The 22393-nt window shown below is 40.8% G+C and overlaps 1 protein-coding gene across 1 annotated transcript in view; it reads right to left on the bottom strand.

Annotated features, from left to right (window-relative positions):
* Window positions 1-16377, bottom strand: part of LOC129671946 (zinc finger protein 120-like) — a 38840-nt gene extending 22463 nt beyond the window's left edge. The window contains exon 1 of the mRNA XM_055601122.1: window positions 16278-16377. Coding sequence (XP_055457097.1) covers window positions 16278-16280 — 3 coding nt within the window. The 5' untranslated portion in view covers window positions 16281-16377. The remainder of the gene's footprint in view (window positions 1-16277) is intronic.
* Between the last annotated feature and the right edge of the window lie 6016 nt (window positions 16378-22393).

The raw sequence follows: 22393 nt of genomic DNA, 5'->3' as shown, positions 1-22393 counted from the left end.
AGACTGGCAGCCATCAGGGAAGAGCGCAGCCTGACAGCAAAGACACAGTCTGCCCTGGGCCATCCACACAACATCATTCCTCACTCCCCCCACCCCCCACCCCCACCAGCATGCTCCACTCTCCATCTCCCCGACAAGCTCCATTTGCTGAGCTCCATCCATCTCTCTCTGTAATCCAGGAAACAGGCAACTATCAGGGTAAGAACCCTCCCCTGAATCCTAGACTACTAGAGCCCACCTGTAAAGGGAAGGACCCCCCACAGCTCCATCTTCCCAGCTCCACCTTCAGGAAGCACACCATTTCCTGGGCCCCATATCCACCTGCAATCCCAGAGACCAGAAGCCATCAGGGAGCCACAGAGACTTACAAACCTCAGAAAGCAACAGCTCCCAGCATGCCTCATCTCCTGGACCCCATTTCTACTTGCAATCCTTGAGACTGGTACCCATCAGAGACTATGTGTTCTCCCTGTATCTCCTCAAACCTGCTACCACCCGGGAAAACCAGAAGATTGTTAACATCTAGGACCACCAGCTCTACCTACAATCTTAGAGACCTACGGCCATCAGGCACTACCAGACTTTAACACCAGGGTGAACCAGATGGCTAGAGGTCAGCATAAGAACAAAAGCAACAAAATCCGGGACATTATGACACATCCACAACCCATCAATCCTACTTCAGCAAGCCCTAAATACCTAACATACCTGAAGAAAAAAAAAAGATCTTAAATCTGAGGGATGGTATGACAAAGATAGAGGCCTTGAAAGAGGAAAATAAATTCTTCAAAGAAATACAGAAAAATACAGTCAAATAGGTGAAGGGAATGAATAAAACACTTCAAGACCTGAAAATGAAAATAAATAAAAGCAATAAAGAGGCAAACTTGGAAATAGAAAATTTAGGGAAGAGAAAAGGCACTACAGGCACAAGCATCACCAACAGAATACAAAAGATGGAAAACAGATTCTCAGGTGTAGTTGATATGATTGAAGAAATTGATACATCAGACATAGAAAATGTTATATCTAAAAAGTTCCTGACGTAAAACATCCAAGAAATCTAGGACAGTATAAAAAGACCAAACCTAAGAATAATAGAAATAGAAGGAGAAGACTCCCAGCTCGAAAGCCCAGAAAGTATTTTCAACAAATAAGAGAAGAAAACCTCCCTAACCTATAAAGAAATATGCCTATAAACACAGAAGAAGCTTACAGAACACTAAATAGATTGGACCAAAAAAGAAAGTATTCCCATCACATAATAATCATACACTAAATGTACAGAACAAAGAAAGAATATTAAAAGCTGCAAGGAAAAAGGCCAAGTCACATATAAAGGCAGACAAATCAGAATCACATCTGACTTCTCAACCAAACTCTAAAAGCCAGAAGGGCCTGGGGCAGATATCTTACAAAAACACTACAAGATCACAGATAGCAGCCCCAACTACTGTTCCCAACAAACCGTTTAATTACCATAGATGGAGGAAACAAGATATTCCATGAGAGAAACAAAGTTAAATATCTGTCCACAAATCCAGCCCTATAGAAGATATTAGAAGGAAAACTCCAACTCAGAGAATCCAAATTGAGTAGAAGATGGCGGCAACTAGCGCACACTGTATCAGAGGGGCACAGTATCCAAAACTCTAAAATTGGTGAGTGGAGGGGCAGCTGAAGCCAGAACATCGTCATTGAGGCTTCCTGGGCGAGAGCGAACAACCCATGAGCTAGGACAGTTTGGATCCAGGTCACCCGTGGACATCTCTGGGGACTGAGAGTGGCAAATATTCGATCCCCCTGCACTTCCCCTAGCCCCAAGCACAGGCCTCCAAGCTTGGCTGAGGCAGCCTGCAGTGGCCATTGGCCCAAGCAAAGGCCTCCCTGCTCGGCGGCAATGTTGCCCCAAGCATGAGCCTCCACATTTAGTGACTGAGACAGCAGAGATGGCTATCCCAAGTCAGGCTCTCCCAACTGGCAGACAAATAGTGGACACTACTGAGCTGATGAATTTCCTCTACTTTCATTTGCCCCTCCGGGCCCATATCTGAGAGTAGAGAACAGAGGGAACCCCTGTGTTTTCCAATTGGGCCTGCAAACAAGTGAGTACACCTTCAAGTGAGTGCGTGCAGAGCTCCAGATCCAAGGTCCCTCTATTCTAGCAGCTAGACATTGGATCCCTCCCAACCACACCACCACTGTGGGCAACATAGGGATCCTTGGGACAGTGATATCAACATTGAAGTCCCTGTTCTGTGGGTCTACCAGTGGATTCCAGGTAAAAAATTCCTGGAGCCCAGAGAGATCTGAATAGCAGGAGGACAGTAGAAGAGGCCTGTAGGATACTGAGGTATTCAAGGCACCTCTGCATGTACATTGTGCCAGTGAACAGTGCTAGCAGCCCCTCCTGCACTTAAGCTCCACCCTTCCAGGCATCTACATGCTCTAGCACCCTGTCCTTCAGGCACACCTCTACAAACATGCCTGTGCTTGCACACATTAACTGGCAACCTTCCTCCCTTAGCTACAGCTGAAAGTCAAACACCTACTCTAAAAACCGATGGACCTCTCTCATCTGCCTGAAGACTACTGCAGACACCAGAGACAGAGGGACCCCCGTATAAAGTACAGACTCCAGGAACAAAAAGAAAAGGTTAAGGATAAGCAGATGGCTAGAGGTTGGCATAAGAACACATACAACAAAAATCAAGATATCATGGCTTCACCAGCAACCCCCAAAATTCAAGGGATATGCTAATTTATCAGAAACACAGGAAAATATTCTTAAATCTACGCTTATCCACTTATTAGAGGCACATAAAGAGGAAACAAACAAAGCCCTCAAACAAATACAGGCAAATACACCAAAACAAATATAGGTACAAGTAGAGGCACAAGTAGTGGCATATAGAGAAGAAATGAACAACAACAACAAAAAAAAAAAAAAAAATAGAAGCCATCATGGAAAGACAGAAATCCACATTCAAACAGATGAAGAAAATGGTGTAAGACATGAAAACAGAATTAGAATCAATCAGAAAAACACAAACAGAGAAAACGCTGGAGCTGGAAAACTTAAGAGAAAACTTAGGAACAACAAAGGTAAGCATCAACAACAGAATGCAAGAGATGGAAGAGAGAATATGAGGTGCTGAAGACACAATTGCAGAAATTGATACTTCTCTCAAAGAAAAAGTAAAGTCAGAAAAGTCCCAAATACAAAACATCCAAGAAATCAAGGATGCCATGAAAAGATGAAATCAAAGAATAACAGGAATGGACAAAAAAAGAAGATTCCAGGCTCCAAGGTACAGAAATTATTTTTGGTGGTATAATGTTCTTGTGGAATGTATACACTTTACCCTTATACATTCAAATGCTGATTTCTCTACTCCACTGTTTTTTTTTCAATCTGGACTTTGCACTGTGATGCTTATTCTAAGCATCAGCTGTCTCAAGTTTGTGTAAATGTGCCACCATTTGTTCTCTATATTGTCAATTAAACATCCAGCCAGTACTGAGCAATGGAGAGACTAGGGTGGGACATCCTGGTCCAGAGGGGAGGAGAAAGAAGCAAGTGGGAGGAAATCTAAGAGGAGAGATTTGGAGGAGAGGACTTGGAACCACCAAGAGAGATGAACTGGACCTAAGATATGACAAAAAGAAAGTATAGTGGAAGAAATCTGAATGGGAGGAAACTATGCAGGCTTGCAAGTTTAGGATGGAGTAATTATTGCCCAGAATTGTGCTCTAGGTTAACTAAATATATCCTAGACTCTGTGTGGTGATTTGGGTATATAGCTGGTTTAGAAGTAACTGCTGTTTAACTAAAACACAAATCAATATTAAATATTAATAATCAACAACAAATGGCATACCAACATGGGGCAGAATTTACAATAATCTAGCAAGAATTTACATAGAAAGTAAAACTTAGAGCAGTTTTTTTAGTTCTGCTCCTTAAAATCAAAGCAAAGTCACTTCATAAACTCGGAGCTCACAATTTCCTGATTAGACAGACCCCTGCAGCACAGCAAGGCCTCCAGTAGGCTGTAGAAAAACAAAAATTGATATAGGTTAAAAAGGGGGGGGGGCTCTTTAAAAAGGAAGCTTCTCAAAGCCAGAGTTTGCTAGCCAAGGCATAAAGAAAAATCCCTTTGAAAGGGGTTCTTACTGGTATGAGGAGAAAACATTCGTGGACCCAGTAACTTCCCAGAGGGGAGAAGGGGTCAGGATCCAGTGAGGGGGGCAGAAAAAAATACCTCTCCCTGGAAGCAGGAGCCAAAGACAGACTGAGAAGCCTAAAAAACATCTGAACTAGTAAGGTCTAGAAGGGAAGCTGGGTCTAAGAAAGTAAAGTCCTTAGGAAAAGATTTTGAGATTAAAAACGATAATTTTTGTATGTTGAAAATGGAGGAAGACACAATGACAAAGGGCTTCTGAATACCATTTGAGTTTGTTTCTCTTTGCATAGAACTAATTTTTTTAACTGAAGATTCCGGTTTTGTATATCCTCTTTGGGAAAGATCAGGATAAGACTTTCTTGGAGAAAGAAAAGACTGAGAAAACAGATGATAAATTAAAGGCCATAGAACAGAGGTTGGAGAAATATTTGAATCAAAATAGAGAGCTCTCAGGGTAATCCAATCTGGTACTCAAAATAACACCAAAAGAGGTGGTTCCAGATGAGAAAAGTACACAGAGGTTTTAAGATATAACAAAGTGGCAGCATACTGAGATGCTGGAATGAAAGTCTTCAGATACAGGCTAAGATGGTCACATTGAATATTATGGGTGTATTGTTAAGATTCAATTACTAAATGAAGGTTTATATGCTAAAGTAGAAATGCAGATCCTGTTCAATGTTGTCTTGGAACAAGGTCATATAACAGCTGGTGTGCTCCATTTTATGGAGTTTGGAGAACCAAAATACATGCACCATGCCATAGATTCATATTCAGAATTCTAACAGCCTTTTCCCTTAAATTCTGGAGAGCATGATCCTAAGGTTATACATTTGTTAGAGATGGTGAATATTTTGGAGATGTCCTTACAAATTGGGGCTGATGGTGCTTTGAATGTATATGTACTGGAATTCAACAATATTTTAGACATTATAACATGAAACCTGTTACAGATTTAAGTTATAATCCTACAGGTCAAACAATTATGAAAATATCAAAAGTGATTTTAAAAACTACAGTTATGAAACAAAAGAGAAATAAAACATCTCCCCAAAACAGATTAAATAATGACTTATCAATTTTAAAATGTTTAAATGTGATAAGTAGCACACCTGCAAAGACACAATGAAGTTTAGAAAGGACTGCTGAATTAGAGAAGAATATAAAGATGCTGATTCCAAATAAGAGAATAGGGAATACGTTACGATGGGGAAGAGGTTTTATATATGTACAAACAGAAGAAAAATGATGGGTTCCATCAAAATTAATAAAAAAACAAATATGACAGAAGCCCACCTGAAGATCTTGTCCACACACAAGGAGAGAGAAACCAAGAATACCAAACAAAACAGGTAACATAAAGTGCTGATCCCTTCACATGTGAGCAACTCTGAAACTGAGACATAAAAATGTCTCTACCCAGAACTTCAACAATAGATGGCCAATAAATCCTTGACTACTATATCCTCAAATTTTATTAGGTCATTCTTTTAAATGGCATATATAAAATTGGTTTACAGGTTGGTTTCATCCTGCACATCTTATACATTTATAATTTTAGGACTGTATAATGCTTGGGAAAAATTATATGTTTGCAGAACAAAAGGACTGGACACCAGTCCTTTTGCATCAAACCTGACAGAATTCATCTTTCCAGCATGCTTAGACATTGACACATTTGTTTCAGCATATTCCATGTTCCAGCATTCTGCTTGTTCCTGCCTCAACTGCTTCAGTTGCTATTTGTCATCAAAGCCTCCTCCCAAGAGAGCTTTGAAGAAAACTACTAATTTCAATTGGTCCAGCATTTTAAACTGTTCCAAACAGGACTTCTATTAACTCTGAAATTTCTCAACATTCAAAGATTGGACAACAAATGTTGATCTTGCTTAATTAACCATTTTACGCACATTCCTTTGGGCTCCCTAACAGGATTTATGTACAAAATGAGAGGAGAAGAAGGAGAAACGGTGAGATTACAAGAGGTGGAGGGAGGGGGCTACAGCTGGAATACAAAATGAATAAATTGTAATTAATAAAAAATTAATTATCAAAAAAAGAAAAAAAGAAAATCTATAAATAAACCTAGAAACCTAAGACACTTGATTTTTGACAAGGAAGCCAAAACCATACAATGGAAAAGTATTCTCAACAAATGGTGCTGCTTTAACTGGATGTCTACATGTACAAAAATACAAATAGATCCATATCTATCACCCTTCACTAAACTCAAGTCCAAGTGGATCAAAGACCAAAACATAAAACCAGGCACACTAAATCTGTTAGAAGAAAAAGTGGGGAATAGCCTTGACTTCATTGGCACAGGAGACAACTTTCTGAACAGAACACCAACAGCACAGGCTCTATAATCAACAATTAATAAATGGCACCTCATGAAAGTGAACAGTTTCTATAAGGCAAAGGACACTATCAATAGAACCAAACAGCAGCCTACAGAGTGGGAAAGGATCTCCACCAACCCTACATTTGACAAAGGGCTAATATCTACAATATATAAAGAACTCAAGAAACTAAACACCAACAAACCAAATGATCAATTAAAAAGGGGGGTACGAAGGAAAACAGAGAATACTCAACAGAGGAGTATCTAACGGCTGAGAAGCACTTTAAAAATGCTTAATGTCAGAAAAAAAATGCCTAATGTCCTTAGTCATTAGGGAAATGCAAATCAAAATTATTGAGATGTCATCTTACACCCATCAAAATAGCTATAATCAAAAACTCAAGTGACAGAACATGCTGGTGAAACTGTTGAGAAACGGGAACATTCCTCCATTATTGGTGTGAGTGCAAACTTTTACAATCAATCTGAAAATCAATCTGGTGCCTTCTCAGGAAACTGGGAATAGTTCTACCTCAAGACCCAGCTATACCTCCCCATGCGCATATACCCAGAGGATGCTTTACTATACAAAGACATATGCTCAACTATGTTCATAGCAGCTTTATTCATAGCAGCCAGCAACTGGAAACAACCTGGATGTCCCTCGCCTGAAGAATGGGTAAAAAACCTGTGATACATTTACACAATGGAATATTACTAAGTTATTAAAAACAAGGAAATAATGCAATTTGTAGGCAAATGGATAAAACTAGAAAAAGTCATCCTGAGAAAGGAAACCCAGACCCAGAAAGACACACATGGTATGTACTCATTTGTAAGTGAATTTTAGCCATATACTACAGAAAAACCAATTCACAGACCCAAAGAAAATAAATAACAAGGATGTCCCAAGGGAAGTTGCTTAAATCTCATTCGGAAGTAGCAATAGAATAGACAGAGAAGTGGTTAAAGAGAGGGAACAGGATAAGAGAATGAGCAGGAGAGAAGTGAGGGTTGATATTAGACATGGAGAAGTAGGGGAGGGAGGACAGAGGGCTTGCAGAGAGAAGAGAAATCTTGGGCAGGGGGGTTCTCTTTGACAATCTGGAGATATGGCATGTTAGGCTCCTGAGAAGATATGGTGGTGACTCTAGCTGAGACTCCTAGTAGGAGGGGTAATGGAGACTGAAGTGGCCACCCTCTAACTAGACAGGACTCCAAGTGGAAGGATGGGAACACCAACCCACATACAAAAACTTCAATCTAAAACTGACCATGCCTACAAAATGTGCAGGGACAAAAATAAAGCAAAGCGGAGGAAACATTCAAACAATCCCTGGCCCAACCTTAAATTCCCCCTATGGGAGACAGGTAACTCCTCACACTATTAACAATACTCTGCTATGCTTGCAGGTGGGAGCCTAGTATAGCTGTCAGAAACAGATGCAGAGACTAACAGCCAAACATTGGGTGGAACACAGGGAGTTTTGTGGAAGAGTGGTGGAAGGATAGAAAGACTAAGAGGGAATAGGACCAACACAGCCAACTAACCAGGGGCTGTGGGGAGGAGGGGGCAGGGTACTGTGAAGACTGAGCCTTCAACCAAGGACCATGCATGCACTGGATCTAGACCCTCTACACAGATGTAACCGACGGGCAGCTCAGTCTTTATATGGGTTCCCTAGAAAGGAGAAAGGGGGCTAATTCTGACATGAACTCTGTTGCCTGCTTTTGGATCACTTTCTCCTAGCAGGGCTACCTAGGCGGGCCACTAGGGAAGAATATGTGCTCAGTCCTGATATGACTTGATATGCTTGGGTGAGTGGGTCAGGGGGCTCCCCTTCTCTGAAGAGTAGGAGTGGGGAGATATGGAAAACAGGGAGACAGTGTGGGCTTTGATCAGGATGTAAAGTTAATAATAATTAATAATAATAATAATAATACAAAAGTCAGCTTATGCTGGCAAGGATGTGGAACAAGTGGAATGCTCCTCCATTGCACATGGAAGTACAAACTAATTGAACCATTATGGAAATCAATATTGCATTTCCTCAGAAAACTGGGACTCCATCTACATCAAGACCCAGCAATACTACTCTTGGGCTAATATCCAAAAGGTGCTCCATCCTTCCATAACAACACTTGCTTATCTATGTTCATAGTGATTTTATTTATACTAGTCTGAAACTGGTAGCAACCTAGATGACCCTCAACTGAAGAATGAATTTTAAAAAATGTGATATTTTTACACAATGAAGTATTGCTCAGCTGTTAAAAATGACATAATAGGTGAATGGTTGGAACTAGAAAAATCGCCCTAAGTGAGGTAACCCAGACACAGAATGACAAATATGGTAAGAAGTTCACTTATAAGTTGATATTATCTATTAGGTAAATGACAGTCAAGCTACAGTCAAGAAACCCAGAGAGGTTAGATAAAGAGAAAGTAAAGGAGGAAGCATGGATCTCCTTGGAAAGGGGAAAAAGAACAGATTCTGAAGGTGCCCTTAGGGTGAATGTGGACAGGAGTAGGAGGAATCAGTTGGGGCAGGAATGGAGGAAAAGATTTTAGTGAAGGGAGAAACAGCTGGGATTAGGGCACATTTGAGGGTCAGTGTAAAAACCCTATGCACAAATAACTTTCTGGGATCCACTAGGGTAACCCTAGTGGGGACTCATAGTAATAGAGGATAAGAAGTCTGAACTAGCCATCCTTTGTAGCCAAGCAGGGCTTCAGTGGGTTACATTACATTGAGTTGTTGGCCAAAGAAGTCACACAGATATCCCTAAACAACCCATGAGGATGCTAGGACAGAATTTTATTCTTTGAAAGCTGACAACAGGGCCCGGTTGCTGAGGACAATTTCCACAAAGCTCACTGAATGCAGACAGGCCTAGCAGATGCAGGCTTGGAGCCTTTAATCCTCTGTTCTATTCTCTTCGGTGTAAAAACATACTTTACAGGCTACAGAAAGAGAAACCTGGACACCAAGCCAGCTATAATCTATCCATCCTGCAAATGTGCAGGTGTATGGTGGCACCGAACTTGTTTGAGTAGCCAAACAATGTTTGGTTTAACTTGAGTCCAGGGATATGAGAGAGAACACAGGCTTTATAGTACCTGCATGGCCAGGAACCTAACAGCAACTTACATAACAGGCATGGAGCCTACATGGGTCTACACCTGTTCCTTTGCTTTTATCTTATGGCTGTTACCTTGGTGTTTTTGTGGGATTCCTAGCAGTGGGAGTGGTTGTAGCTCTGACTCTCACCTGCCCTTGAGACTCTTTCCCTGTTATTGTCCAGCCTCAATATGAGGTATTTCGACTTGTTTTTTGTTTTGTTTTGTTTTTTCATCTTGTTTTGTCCTGTTTGGCTGTCCTCTCTTGGAGACCTGCTCTTTTCTGAAAAGAAAACAGAGGAGAGGGAGTGGATCTGGGAGAGAGGAGGAAAGGAGAGGTGGGGGAAACTGGGAGAAATGGAGGAGGGAAAACAGTCATCAGTATATATTGTATGGGAGAAGATTCTGTTTTCAAGTAAAAACATTAATTCATATTTTTCATAAAAGAAAATGCAAAGAAGGGAAGCAATAAAGAACAACAGAAGTGAAATAGTTATGACAGAAAAATCATAATTTTCACAGATACAGTTCTAATTCTGCATGCCTAGAGAGTGAGCATCAAACAGGAGTTTGTAAGAAGCTCTTTCTTGAGCCCTGTCTAGTTCTGTGAAAAGAGAAGTTTTGCTCTCAGCACTGTTAAATGTTATCATGCAGGAAACAAATGTGGGCTATTCTCTTGGGTTGTCTTTCACTAGTTAAGATTATGGAATTATGGAGGTACCTGCTCATTTAGTTCCAAAAAAATACTCTTGTTCTCTTTAAGAAAACTAATGTTTGAATAACTACTCAAATAACAGAAATTATATGTAATGTTAGACAGTAATGTTACATTAATTATATAATAAATTAAACAAATACAAATTGATACATTAAAATTTTAAAGGTTTAAACATAGTCTCCAAAGCAAAATTAAGGCAGGTTATTTGATCAGAAGAATACAAAGAAATGCATCACTTGTCTAATACTATTACTTTTTTGTTAAACTATAATTTATTGTCACTATTTAAATGTAAACAAAACAAGTCAGTATGTTTCTTAACTCCATTATTAGTTTTCCATGCAGTATGCCTCACTGGAAAAAAGCTCTACAAATAAAGTGACTTCCTGCATTTTTACAGCATGCTATAATAGCATGTTTGCTTATCATCTCCTTAACAACTCTTGCTACAAAAATACTGATATTTAATTTTTCTTCTCCACATACCAACTAAAAGAACATTAGAAAAACCCTTTGAAGGTGATTGTTTCAGCTAGATTCTGTGTTCTTTTTGCCCTTCATTTTCTATTGTTACCTGTAGCTTGACAAGATGGCTAAAGCTTTCCCACCCATCTGGCAAATGAGAGTTCATTAAAGATTAAAATCAGGTAGGAGATAAAAGCGTGTTAGCATTGCCCAAGCTGTAATTACATGCTGTTCGATGACCAACACAGCACTGACTGTGGGAATCCTTATAAGTGTATAATCCTTTAACCATTGCTATTACCTTCATTCATTTAGCACAATATCCTCCTGAGGCACTCAGCTTGTCCTAAACAAATGAGTACTGAGGGTATTTTTAAATTTAAGCCACTGTGAATATAACTACAATGAGAATTCTAATACTTCTAAAGCTAATGTTAAGTGCATGGGAAATATACTGAGAAGATTGCTGGGATCCACAGCAATCCTGTCACTTAATGAGAACTCTGTATAGTGTAGACACATATATACGTGGATAGAATGAGGCCGTGTGGAGAAGAAGGTCTACTGTGTTGTTTGTGGTAATGGGGTTGTTGGGTGTAGGTAATATGTCCAAATGCATTAGAATTCATACACTAAATATGTGCAATTTTACATCAACTATAACAACACAACATAGTTTTAGCTAATTTTAGTTTATATCTGTGAAAAAATCCCACTGTTCTCAGAGTTCTTTTAGCATGCTAATACACAACCCATGTCACATTCAGATTTACTGTCAATTCTGGAGTATGTTTTACTTTCATACTTTTGGTTTTCTTAACTAAAGCATACTTAGTGAGAGAGTTTTTATGTGGTCATAAAAATGTATTCTGTGTCACTAACTCTATAGTGATGTCCTCTTTCTATGACTTTGTATATTATTTCATAACAGTTTCAGTTTCATGTGCTTATGAAAGTCTACTAAATGCTTATGTAGAATGATACCTTTCATGCTTTTATACAACTGTAAACAACATCATTAAATGATGATTCAAAAAAAAGGGGGCTGGAGAGATGGCTCAGTGATTAAGAGCACTGTTTGCTCTTCCAAAGGACCTAGGTTCAATTCCCAGCACCCATATGGCAGCTCACAACTGTCTGTAACTCCAGTTCAAGGGATCTGACACTTTCACACTAATGCACATAAAATAAAATTAAATAAATTATTAAAAAAAAAAGAGGAAGATGTTGGTTATGTTCAATTTGCAGCATAAATTCAACACAATCCAAAGAATTTTTTTTACAATATCTAATAGGAAAGCTGATTCCAAAGCTATGTGCCATGTGATAAATCTCAGAATTCTCAATGAGATTATGAAGAAACAGTATGTACTTGGCACGATATGACTTCTGTATCACATAACTACAAAAATCAAGAATGTGTACAATATTTGTATAAGTATAGGAGATGCAGAGAAAAAGCCAAAAACATAAGCCCCAAAATATATTCATGTTTTCATCAAAAGACCTAAGGAAACTCAGCCAGAAAACAAAACAAAAAAAAGTGAACTTCACCAGTGTTACCTTTGATTGTATGTGTTTAAAAACTAAATAAACACAGACTTCACAACTCCCACAAAAACAACACGATGGGACCCCTAAGCTGTTACATTTCTGACCCTCCAGCTACTTCTGATCTCTTTTCCAAACCGAGAGGCCCCTATGCTCTAGCGCTCTCTCTGGAAATAGAGGTGATCAGAAAGGTGGGGTATGGCTCTGTAGCCCCTCAAGCCCACTGTGGTCTCAGGCAAAGGGAACCCCTCTGATGTCCACATAGGAAACAATATTGAAGGATAATTGCATATCCACTTCCTGCCACATGGATTATATCACAAGATGTAGAAGAGCATTATTCACCTGCACAATGCCATGTACACATGAAAGAACTCTGCAGCCTAGACAATGCTTTTGTATGCTGGCACTGAATTTCCCTGAATCACGCCATTGTGACTGGTGGTAGCAGAAAATTAAAAGGATTCTAATCAAGTATTACTGAAGGATCATTTTATCACACAAAACTGAATGTGGAATGTAGCATTCAGGGCTTCTAGACCCCAGACCTTAACTTTTCTGAACTGTCTTCCCACTGTACACCAAAAGCAATGCTAAGTGTGTGTACTGTATAGTGATATTATGAGCACCACAGCTTACTATGGCCAGAGCTACAGAGCCTCCCTCTTCCCAAGGAATCCACACTCAGAGAGGCTCAGAGGCCAAGGGCTTCTGCCCATGTAACCACATGTACCAACAGAAAAGTCCAGCTCACAGTCCATCCCAGCAGATTGGACTCTGATAGCTTATCCAACCTGTTCTTCCTGGTCTGGGGTCTGTAGACCCCACACTCAATCATGGTATGACTTATGGTCTTCCTTACTCCTCCTTACTGCTGATTCAGAGGAGAATCCTGTAAAGGATCTGCAAGCTATCTCCTGCTGGTGCTTGTGAGTTCCAGGCCTTCCCAGAGTCTCTCATTAGCTCTGAGCAGCCAGCTGGGTCTCTAGACAGTAGCAGCTCTCCTGCTGGAGGATTAGAGAGCAAATGACTCAAACAGCACAGGCCTTCCCAGCTTTGCCCTTCCACCCTAGGATCAGACAGAGCCCTAGTCTGGTTAATTTGTATGTTAGTAGAAGCCTAGAGCCCCTGTTCATCTTCCAAGTCACAGGGTCCTTTGTGTGCACATTTCATTACACACAAAACAGCCATCCAACCTAACATTGGGAAGTTCTGCAGCCAAACTTCAGATCAATAGGACAGAAGGCTAAAGGATAGATGACAAAGACCAAGTAACCAAAATGGTTGATTGCAGGTGGAAGAGCAGCTGGGAGAAGGGCTAGCCAATCCTTGGACTAGAGGGTGGTGTATACTAGGCATACCCTCTAACAGATAGGAACTAAGGGATGCTGGGAGAACCTGGCAGCCAGGTCTGCTTTGATTTGTTAAACAGGCATTTCTGTCCTTTGTTCCAGGGTTTGAGACGTAACAGTAGAAGTAATGAAGAGAAGATTGAAATGATTTTATTCTAATCTCAAAGGTTACTTTAAAAAGCTCAAACAGGCTTTCGGGCCCAGTATTCTCCAAGAGCACACCAAGTGTTACTCGTTCCTTTTTCTCTCAGCTTGTACATTTTCAGAGTTAAAATAACAATCCTTTTAAGTATAGCGACACCAGTTTGTCAAGATCTTCTGTGTTGGTTAAATTAGTATAACTATAAAAATTTGGTTTGTAGAAATAAGTTCAGTTCCTTATCCAGATTCTTGATTGCCCTGGTCTTTGAAACGCGCCCCCCCCCCTCCGCAACGTGGCCAATATCTAAAATTGATTACCTGACTACTTGCTGCTAATGCCAAATACTTTCAAATCAGAAAAGTTCTTACCTTCCCTCCTCCCCTTCCCATGTGTTGTGACTACACCAGCTTCAAAGCTGGTCAGTAAACTCAAATTTGTACAGGTCCCTCTTTATTTGTAATTTCCCCCCAAAAGTCAGGAAGGCCAACGGACACTCATTCACTGGTCTTTTTTCCTTCTCACTTACCAGTCAGGGCCTAGCCTGGAAGAGTTGCAGGACTGTCTTCCCAGCACTGGGTAGCTGAGGCACGATTGGGCAATTCTCAATTACATAGGATAAGACAAGCCTGAGCTACAAGGAGATATTGCTCTAAACAGAAACACAGAATCAAAGCACTTGAGAAAAAGAAATGAAATTCTTAATGACCAGGAAACATTGGAGAATAGAAAGAAGACATTCAAGAGGTGATACATTACAGAAAATAAAATTTAAAAAGTAAAATCAAGAATTGACTTTTGAAAAGATAAATATAATAAGAAAAAAATGTATCACTATGCTGACTTTGAAAAAGCAGATACTGTTTGACCTTGCCCTATGCATAATGTCAGCTGTTCAGACCTGTAACCTGAAGCAAAAGGCTACAGCCAATGGCCTGTGTCTAAAATTTATGAGCTGACTTAACTATGTCAAAGAGAATTGCACATCTCTCCATAGGACTCTCCCCTAACGGAACTTCAATAATCATTGGCTCTAGCTAACTGCCCGAAACTGTAAATCCACCAATAAAATCTGTTTTCATTCACATGCATGAATACATGCTGGGAAATTACAAAATCACTCATGTTGCCTCAATCAGGTCCTTTTTCATAATGGTGAACCCTGCAAGCTGACTGTCTTACAAGTTAGTCTGTGGTCTAGCTATTGCTTACCCTGTTTCACCCTGCACTGTTCACAGTAAACTGCTCCTCCTGTTCTACTCTGAGGGCAGAAGCCATGCTCCACATGCAAATCCTTTTCCTGCTACTGCAATGGACATTCATTACCTGACAGAATTGGGTAATTTTAAAATTCTATTGTGGTACAGCCAGCCTTCAACTTAAAATTTAGAGAGTTTGATCAAAAAGAAAGTAAGGCCATTCCCCAGGGGAGCAACAAACTAGGACCGAAGCCACCTAAGTCAGCATAGCTTCTCTCAGAAATATTTTTGTAAAAGGCTGAAGTTGCAGCTGTTCTAGAATTAATGTGCCTTCCCTGGGATAAATCACTCCACACACAATTAAAAGATTAATTAAGAAAAATCTCTGTACAAATAGCGTGCATCTAGCTCAGGTTAATGCTAAAGTAAGAACCAGCCTAAAGAAGATTTTGCATTCCATATATGCTGTCATCCTTAGGTTTCTTTTATGTTCATGCCCCAGGTTATATTTTGAACAATTTAATACCGACTGAAGACTGCAACTTAGCCACTTGGGCAGATGGGACATTTACACAGCAAAGATTTTCCCAGAATTAATTCTTAAGTACACCAATGCCCTGAAAGAGCAGGCCATTCTTCAGTTTCAGGGTCCTAAGTGGAAGGTCCCAGAGGACAAAAAAGACAGGAAAAGTAGACGTTTGGAAATATAAAGGCTGGGCTGGGGAGGGGTTACAACAAGCTCTGTTTTATGCCAGGTAGGCTTCTTAAGAACAGCAGCTTGTCCACTACTTACAGGGGAGAAATGAAAGAACAAGGGAGACTTCTAAGAAGTTAGCAGAAACTATCCTACAATGGGACAAACTCAGGAGGAGTCTAACAAAACAACGCTGCACAAGAGGAACCCAGAGTATTCTAAGGGCATCACTGACCAAGCCCACAGTGGCCTGGGACTGATAACCCACAGCCCCATGTGGTAGGAAGAGCTGAGTTCTCAGAATGTGAAGCCAGCCCTCCCCAATGGCCCCGGGCCCCAGACCATTACCAGCTCTCCCAAGCATATTCTGGTTTTACAGAAGGAACTCTGTATTTTCTAATTTATACGTCAAGGCTTTAGAGAAAGCTCCTAAGGCCTGGGCTCCAGGCTGTAACTGGCTCTGAAAAGCCTGCTTCTCCCCCTTAGGGGCAATGATCACAAACTCACCATATCGCGACTTCGGAGCTCATGTGAGCTCCCCTCACAACACCCAGAGGCGGAGCTCAGAGCACAGCACAGCAACCTCACCAGCCTGCTGAGCCACCGGGCTGAAACTGCAGCAGCGAACCCGGAAGAACCCTCCTCCACTTCTGACGGGACTGGCCGCGTGGAGGTCCTGATTGGACAGTGAGCCTTGAGTGACATGAGCACCTCCCTTTGGGGTAGGGTGTGCCGAAGGGACTCAGCTTAGTTGTTCCTGGCCCAGCCTTCTAGTCCAGAGCCAAACCTTTTCCGTATCAGCAGGGATTTACATTTCTGTAGCTCTGTGTCTGACCGCTAAAAGCAGACTTTTCTGTTTCAACATTCTGCCCCTGGGAAGATAGACAACTCCAGCTCCCGCTGCTCAGCCACCGACTCCAGAGCTTCCCACAACTCCTATCACAGCACTTATTAGACAATTCCCTTCTAACTCCTGGAACCAAGGAGGATAGCTTGCACAGATTATTAAGCAGCTTGCAGCGGAGTGAACAATCTGTGCCACAGGTGTAAAGGGTGTCACGAATATTAACAATTAAAGAGAGATTTTAGGAAACAAAGTAAGATTTTTGTTCTGTGACTTCATGCTGGGGTCAGATAAACTGGAGATACTTTTCACCTGGTACTTATGAGACTCCAGATAGCCCTGAGAGAAAAGCAGGAAAGAGATGAAAAACACTGTGGAGCACTGTTGTTAGCTAGCACATCTTTCTCAGTCGGAAGGTGAAAAAGCAAGCAAGCAAACAAACAAACAAACCGAACAGCTTTATTAGTAAAGGTTCTCTAGATGAACAGAACTGGTAGCATGAATGTAGAAAGTGGATGTATTAGAAGGCTGTATCCAAAGGCTGTGGTCCAACTAGTCATACAATGGCTATCTATCAATACAAAGTTGAAGACTACAAGATAGGTTTAGTCCATGTAGCTTCTCAGCTGCTCTTCCGTATATAGCAGAATTCTGATGAAGGAGGCTCTAATGCCCGGGTGAGGTGCAGTAGAGGGGATGTGGCGGAAAGTGGAGGAGGGGGTATGATCTTGCTAGCCAAAGTAGGGCAAGCAGGAAAAGAGAAAGAACTACCATCTTCAATGCCCTTTATATATGTAGGCTGCCACCAGAAGCTATGGCATAAAGATGGATCTTATCACCTCGAAAGATCCAGTTTAAAGAAGGGTTTTTCCACTTCAAAACCTATAATTAAGAAAAATCACACACACACACAACAACAAATGAAAAGAAAAATCCCACACAAGACCCAACTATTTGGGTTTTAGTTAGTTGAATTAATGTAACTCCAGTGATTTGGTTTCACAATAAATTCAGTTCTTTATTCAGATTCTTGTTTGCCTGGTCTGTGGACCTTAGAAATGGCCAGTCCAGGCAATTATGAATCATCTAATATTGGTGACCTCATTACTCACTGCTAACTTCAACTATAGCCAAAGCAGAATACTTTCACCCTCTTTCTTACTGCTCCCGTTAGTGCAGTGATGACACCTGCTTTAATGTTGGCCAGTGAACTCAATTCTTACACAGGTCCCTCTTCAGTTATAAGTCTCCAATAAAAGCTAGAGAGGTTAGAAGGCACTCATTCACTGGTCTTTTTTCCTTTTCCCTGACCAATCAAGGCCCAGCCTGGATGGTGTTGCAGGACTGTCTGCCTGGCACCGTGTAGCAGAGGCAGGATTGGGTGTTCAAAACAATTCCCAATTAAACAGCATGAGGCAAGCCTGGGCTTCTGGAGACATTGTTCTAAAGACAAATAAATGATCAACAGCACTTGTGAAAATGGAAAGAAATCCTTAATCCCTGGGAAACATTGAAGAATAGAAACAGATAAGAGATGAAAGCAGCCCAGGGGGTCCTGCAGACTGATACACCAACAGGACCATGCATGGAGAGGACCTAGAACCCCTGCTCAGATGTGGCAAACTGGCAGCTCAGTCTCCTTATGGATCTCTGAGTGAAGAGAGCAGGGGCTGCCTCCATCATGAACTCAGTTGACTGCTCTTTGATCACTCACCCCTTTTGATGCAGCCTTTCCAGGCCACGGAGGAAGAGAATCCAGGCAGTCCTGATGAGACTTAACAAGCTATGGGCAGATGGCAATAGTGGAGAACTCCCCCTTTCAGTGGACTGGGGGTAAGGAAGAAGAGGGAAGAAGGAGGGAGGGTAGGATAGGAAGGAGTTGAGGGAGAGGGCTGCAATAGGGATAATGAATAAACTGTGAAAAAAAAATTAAATGATGAAAAAAAGAAAGATGAGAGCAGTGATGCATTTAAAGAAAATTAAAGTTAAAGAAATGAAGCTAATAACTGACTTTTAAAAAAGATAAATGTAATTATAAAAGTACATAGTTATGCTGACTTTGAAAAAGAGCAAGCCATTCCCTGGAAGAAGATAGGGCATTAATAAGATACTGTTTGACCTTGCCTTAATATGCAATGTCAGCTGCTGAGATCTGTAACCTGACACAAAGTTACAATCAAAAGCCATTGTCTTAACTTAGTGAGCTGACTTAATTATGTCAATGAGAATTGCATATATCTTCATAAGAAAGTGTCCCAATTGTAAATTTAGTATTTATTGGCTAAAGCTAACCTCCCCAAATTATACACACAACAATTTGGTCTGTCTTCATTCACATGATATTAATTAATACATGTTGCAAAATTACAAAATCACCATCCTCTCCAGTAATCAGGGTCTTTTTCATACTGGCGACTGCAGAAGCTGATTGCCTACCCTGTTTCTGCCAGCCAGGTACACAATAAACTATTCCCCCTCTTCTGGTCTGAAGGCAGAAACTATGCTCTTCATGCAAATCTTTTACACCTTACTACAATGAATAGTTGACTACATGATTCAAACGAGTAATTTCGAAACGCAGGGGTGGCACAGACCTTTACCTTAGGAATTTAGTTGGTTTAATCAAGAGGACAACAATGTCATTGCCCTAGGGAGCAACAGGGTGGAATCAAGACTGCCTGAGTCAACACAAGAGAACTTCTCTCAGAAAAAATTTTCTGAAAGGCTGGATGTACCTCTGTCCTAGAATTAATATGCCTTTCCAGGGAGAAAGATTGATTTAAAAGATTAACTGAAACAAATTAAAAGATTAAAAGATTAATTTAAACAAATCACTTTAATAACTGTCTGAATGTAGAACTAGTGAGTGCCCAGAGAGGGCCCAGCTTAGAACAGATTCAGCATTCCACATAAGCTGTCATCCTTAAGTCTCTTGTAGGTTCAGGCCCTAGAGTATACTTTGAAAAACTTAAATTGTGACAGGAACACTGAAAATCTAGGCACTGAGGAAGACAGAGCTTTATATAGCAAAACTACCTTTTAGATCATAATATATCATCTAACATGATCTAAAAGATAGATTCAAAAGATGTATCAGTACCAAAATTCTCACACAAAGGTCAGAGAGAACAAATACAGAAAATATCAAGGAACAGTATCCATGATGAAATATAGATGAAAATATCCATCTAACAGTACCATGGTTACTGTTCTTTCATAAATAGTTCTGCTGAACTATTCTAAACTCAGAATAAAGCTGCTTTTCCTTCTGAGCAAGCTGGTTCAGGGGAAGGCCACAGCTGCTTTCACGAAGGACCAGAGGAGTTCATTTTAACTAGCCCTGACTGCTGTCTCTCTCAAGGCTGTGACATTACTGTAGAGAATTCTTTTCTTTTAAGCTTTATTTTTATTTTATGTATGTGAGTGTTTTGCCTGAACTGTGTGTGTGTAGTACTTGGAGAGGCCAGAAGAGGGCATTAGATGCCTTGGGATTGGAGTTACAGAGCTGGTTAATGGTTTCTGTGTATGGAACCTTAAATTTTATTTTTATACATTTGAATTAAAATGTATTACATCTCTTCCTGTAATAATTCTCTTCATTTCTCTACTGTTTATTCCTAATAAAGACATGTGAGGCAGGGACTGTAGGTAAAAACCTAGTATCTCAGCATGTCCTTTTACTTAACCAGTCTATCTTTCTCTTGAGCTCCTCCAAACCCATGAGAGCTCCTTAGCTCTCTGTCCTCAAATCTTTTTTCACCTGTGTCCTGCCAGCTGATTCTTTGTGTTTCCTGCAAGGCCAGGGAAAAAAAATCCCTATCTCTTACCTGGAACTTCTTCCATGATGCTATTCCCTCCCAGAGAGAGAAGAGGAGAGAAGAGGGAAGAAGAGGGGAGGGGAGGAAAGGGAGTGCCCAAACAGAGCATCCACCGAGAGGTCCAAGTGCTATAAAGAAGTCTCTAGCCCCTCCCCTACACTACTGGCAGGCTGAACCATGTCACTATCATAAGGGGTGGGGGGCTCTAAGCCAAGTCATAGGGGCCCAGAACCATTTTGTTTCCCTTGGGGCAACACAAGGCCATCCAGGTGACATGTCTGGGATCATTAAGCAAAGACCACAAGATCTCTCTGAATCTGCCTTAAAATAAGCAGGAACTTTCACTCTTTAGCATTCTTATCTAGTGAGGCTTTCAGAGGCACAACCAAACCCATTGATGTCTAGAAAAATAAGGAATGTTAAACACACAAGGGATTGTCTCAATGAAGGAGGTAAAGTACCTGCATTTAACGCAAAAGGCTGGGAGTATATTTTGTTATTGACCTGGTGACCTTTTTGCTATTTGCTGAGGCAGGGCTCTCCTACTTTTGGGTGAGGCAGATCTCACCCAAATTCCCCAGAATGATTATCCCAGACTCTTTCCTCCCATCCTTAGGGGAAATGTCACATGTACTTTATGGCCTACTGACCTCTATGCTATTGAACAGAGACCACATTAACTTTTAGGCATTCTACAGAACCAATTCTCATGTTTGTAAAAGTGTTTCTTTGTAGTCACACCTTAAGCTTTATTGTGCACCTGTAATTGAACTGATTGTGTTGTGTCCGATTCGAGAGACCACAAAAGACCACTAGGAGTGGAGTCTGTTGCAAATCACATGAGGATCTTTATTCAAGCTTAAGCTCAATTTTCCTTGACATAGCAGGTTAGAAAGTGAGGCCCTGAGTCTCAGGGAGGCAGAGTTTTTAAAGGGAAAAAATGGCAAGTGGGGAATTCCAAGCCTTGAATTCACAGAAAAGGGTAAGTTTTGCCAACCAAGATGACCTTTAGGCTAATTGTTCCAAGCCACCTGGCCAAACCGACAGATATCCAAGATATCTGTACAATAGCCTGCTGGGTGGAGTAGAAGACCCACTAACACATTCTGTGGCATTTATGACAACCTGTGGGGTGGAGGCCTAATAATAGTTATCTATTTACACATTCTGTGGTATCCTCAACAACCTGCAGGATGGAGGGCCATGTGGCTTCTCGGGACCCTACTTCTCGGGTCAAGTACCTCCAAGGTCAATCAACTTAAGAAAGAGTCTGAGAAACAAAATGGAGCAACTCCTGCCATCCTCAGTTCCTTCAATTGGACAGATTGTTGTCTGGAAATGTTTTCCCAAGTTGTACTTTGTTTAAACATGCTAGCAGCAATATGCCTGATATTAGACTCCCTGAAGTCTGATCCAGGTTGACAATGCAAATCTGCATGAGGTTTTCATTCTCATCTCTTAGTGTGGTTCACTTCCCTCTCTGATGCCCACAACATAAGTCTGACAATTAACTGACCTAGAAGGCCTTGGACAAGAACCATTATCAAGAATAGAAAACTTGGGGCAGAAACTCACTCAGTAGCTAAGAGCACTGAGCTTTCTTCAGAGCATCGAAGGCTCATTCCCAGTACATAAAGCAGCTCACTATAATCTGTAAATCCAGTTCAGGGGTTCTGACAACATATCCTGGCCTCCCTAACCATCAGGCATGAGTAGGGCAAAAAGACACCTACAAGGAAAAAAAAAAAAAAAAGAACACTCATACACAAAAAAAATCAACTAAAATTCTCTTTTTGAGAGAGAGAACTTGCACAATAAAACATATTGGTCAGGCTGAGTGTGGTAGTGCATTTCTTTAATCTCAGAAGCAGGAAGGTCACCATGAGTTTGAGGAATACCTGTGTTACACAGTCAACACACACACACACACACACACACACACACACACACACACACACACA

Source organism: Psammomys obesus, unplaced genomic scaffold, assembly GCF_907164565.1.
Source record: "Psammomys obesus unplaced genomic scaffold, mPsaObe1.curated_primary_1811, whole genome shotgun sequence".
Lineage (NCBI taxonomy): Eukaryota > Metazoa > Chordata > Mammalia > Rodentia > Muridae > Psammomys > Psammomys obesus.
Note: the sequence above shows the minus strand (reverse complement) of the source record. Positions and strands in the feature narration are given on the sequence as shown.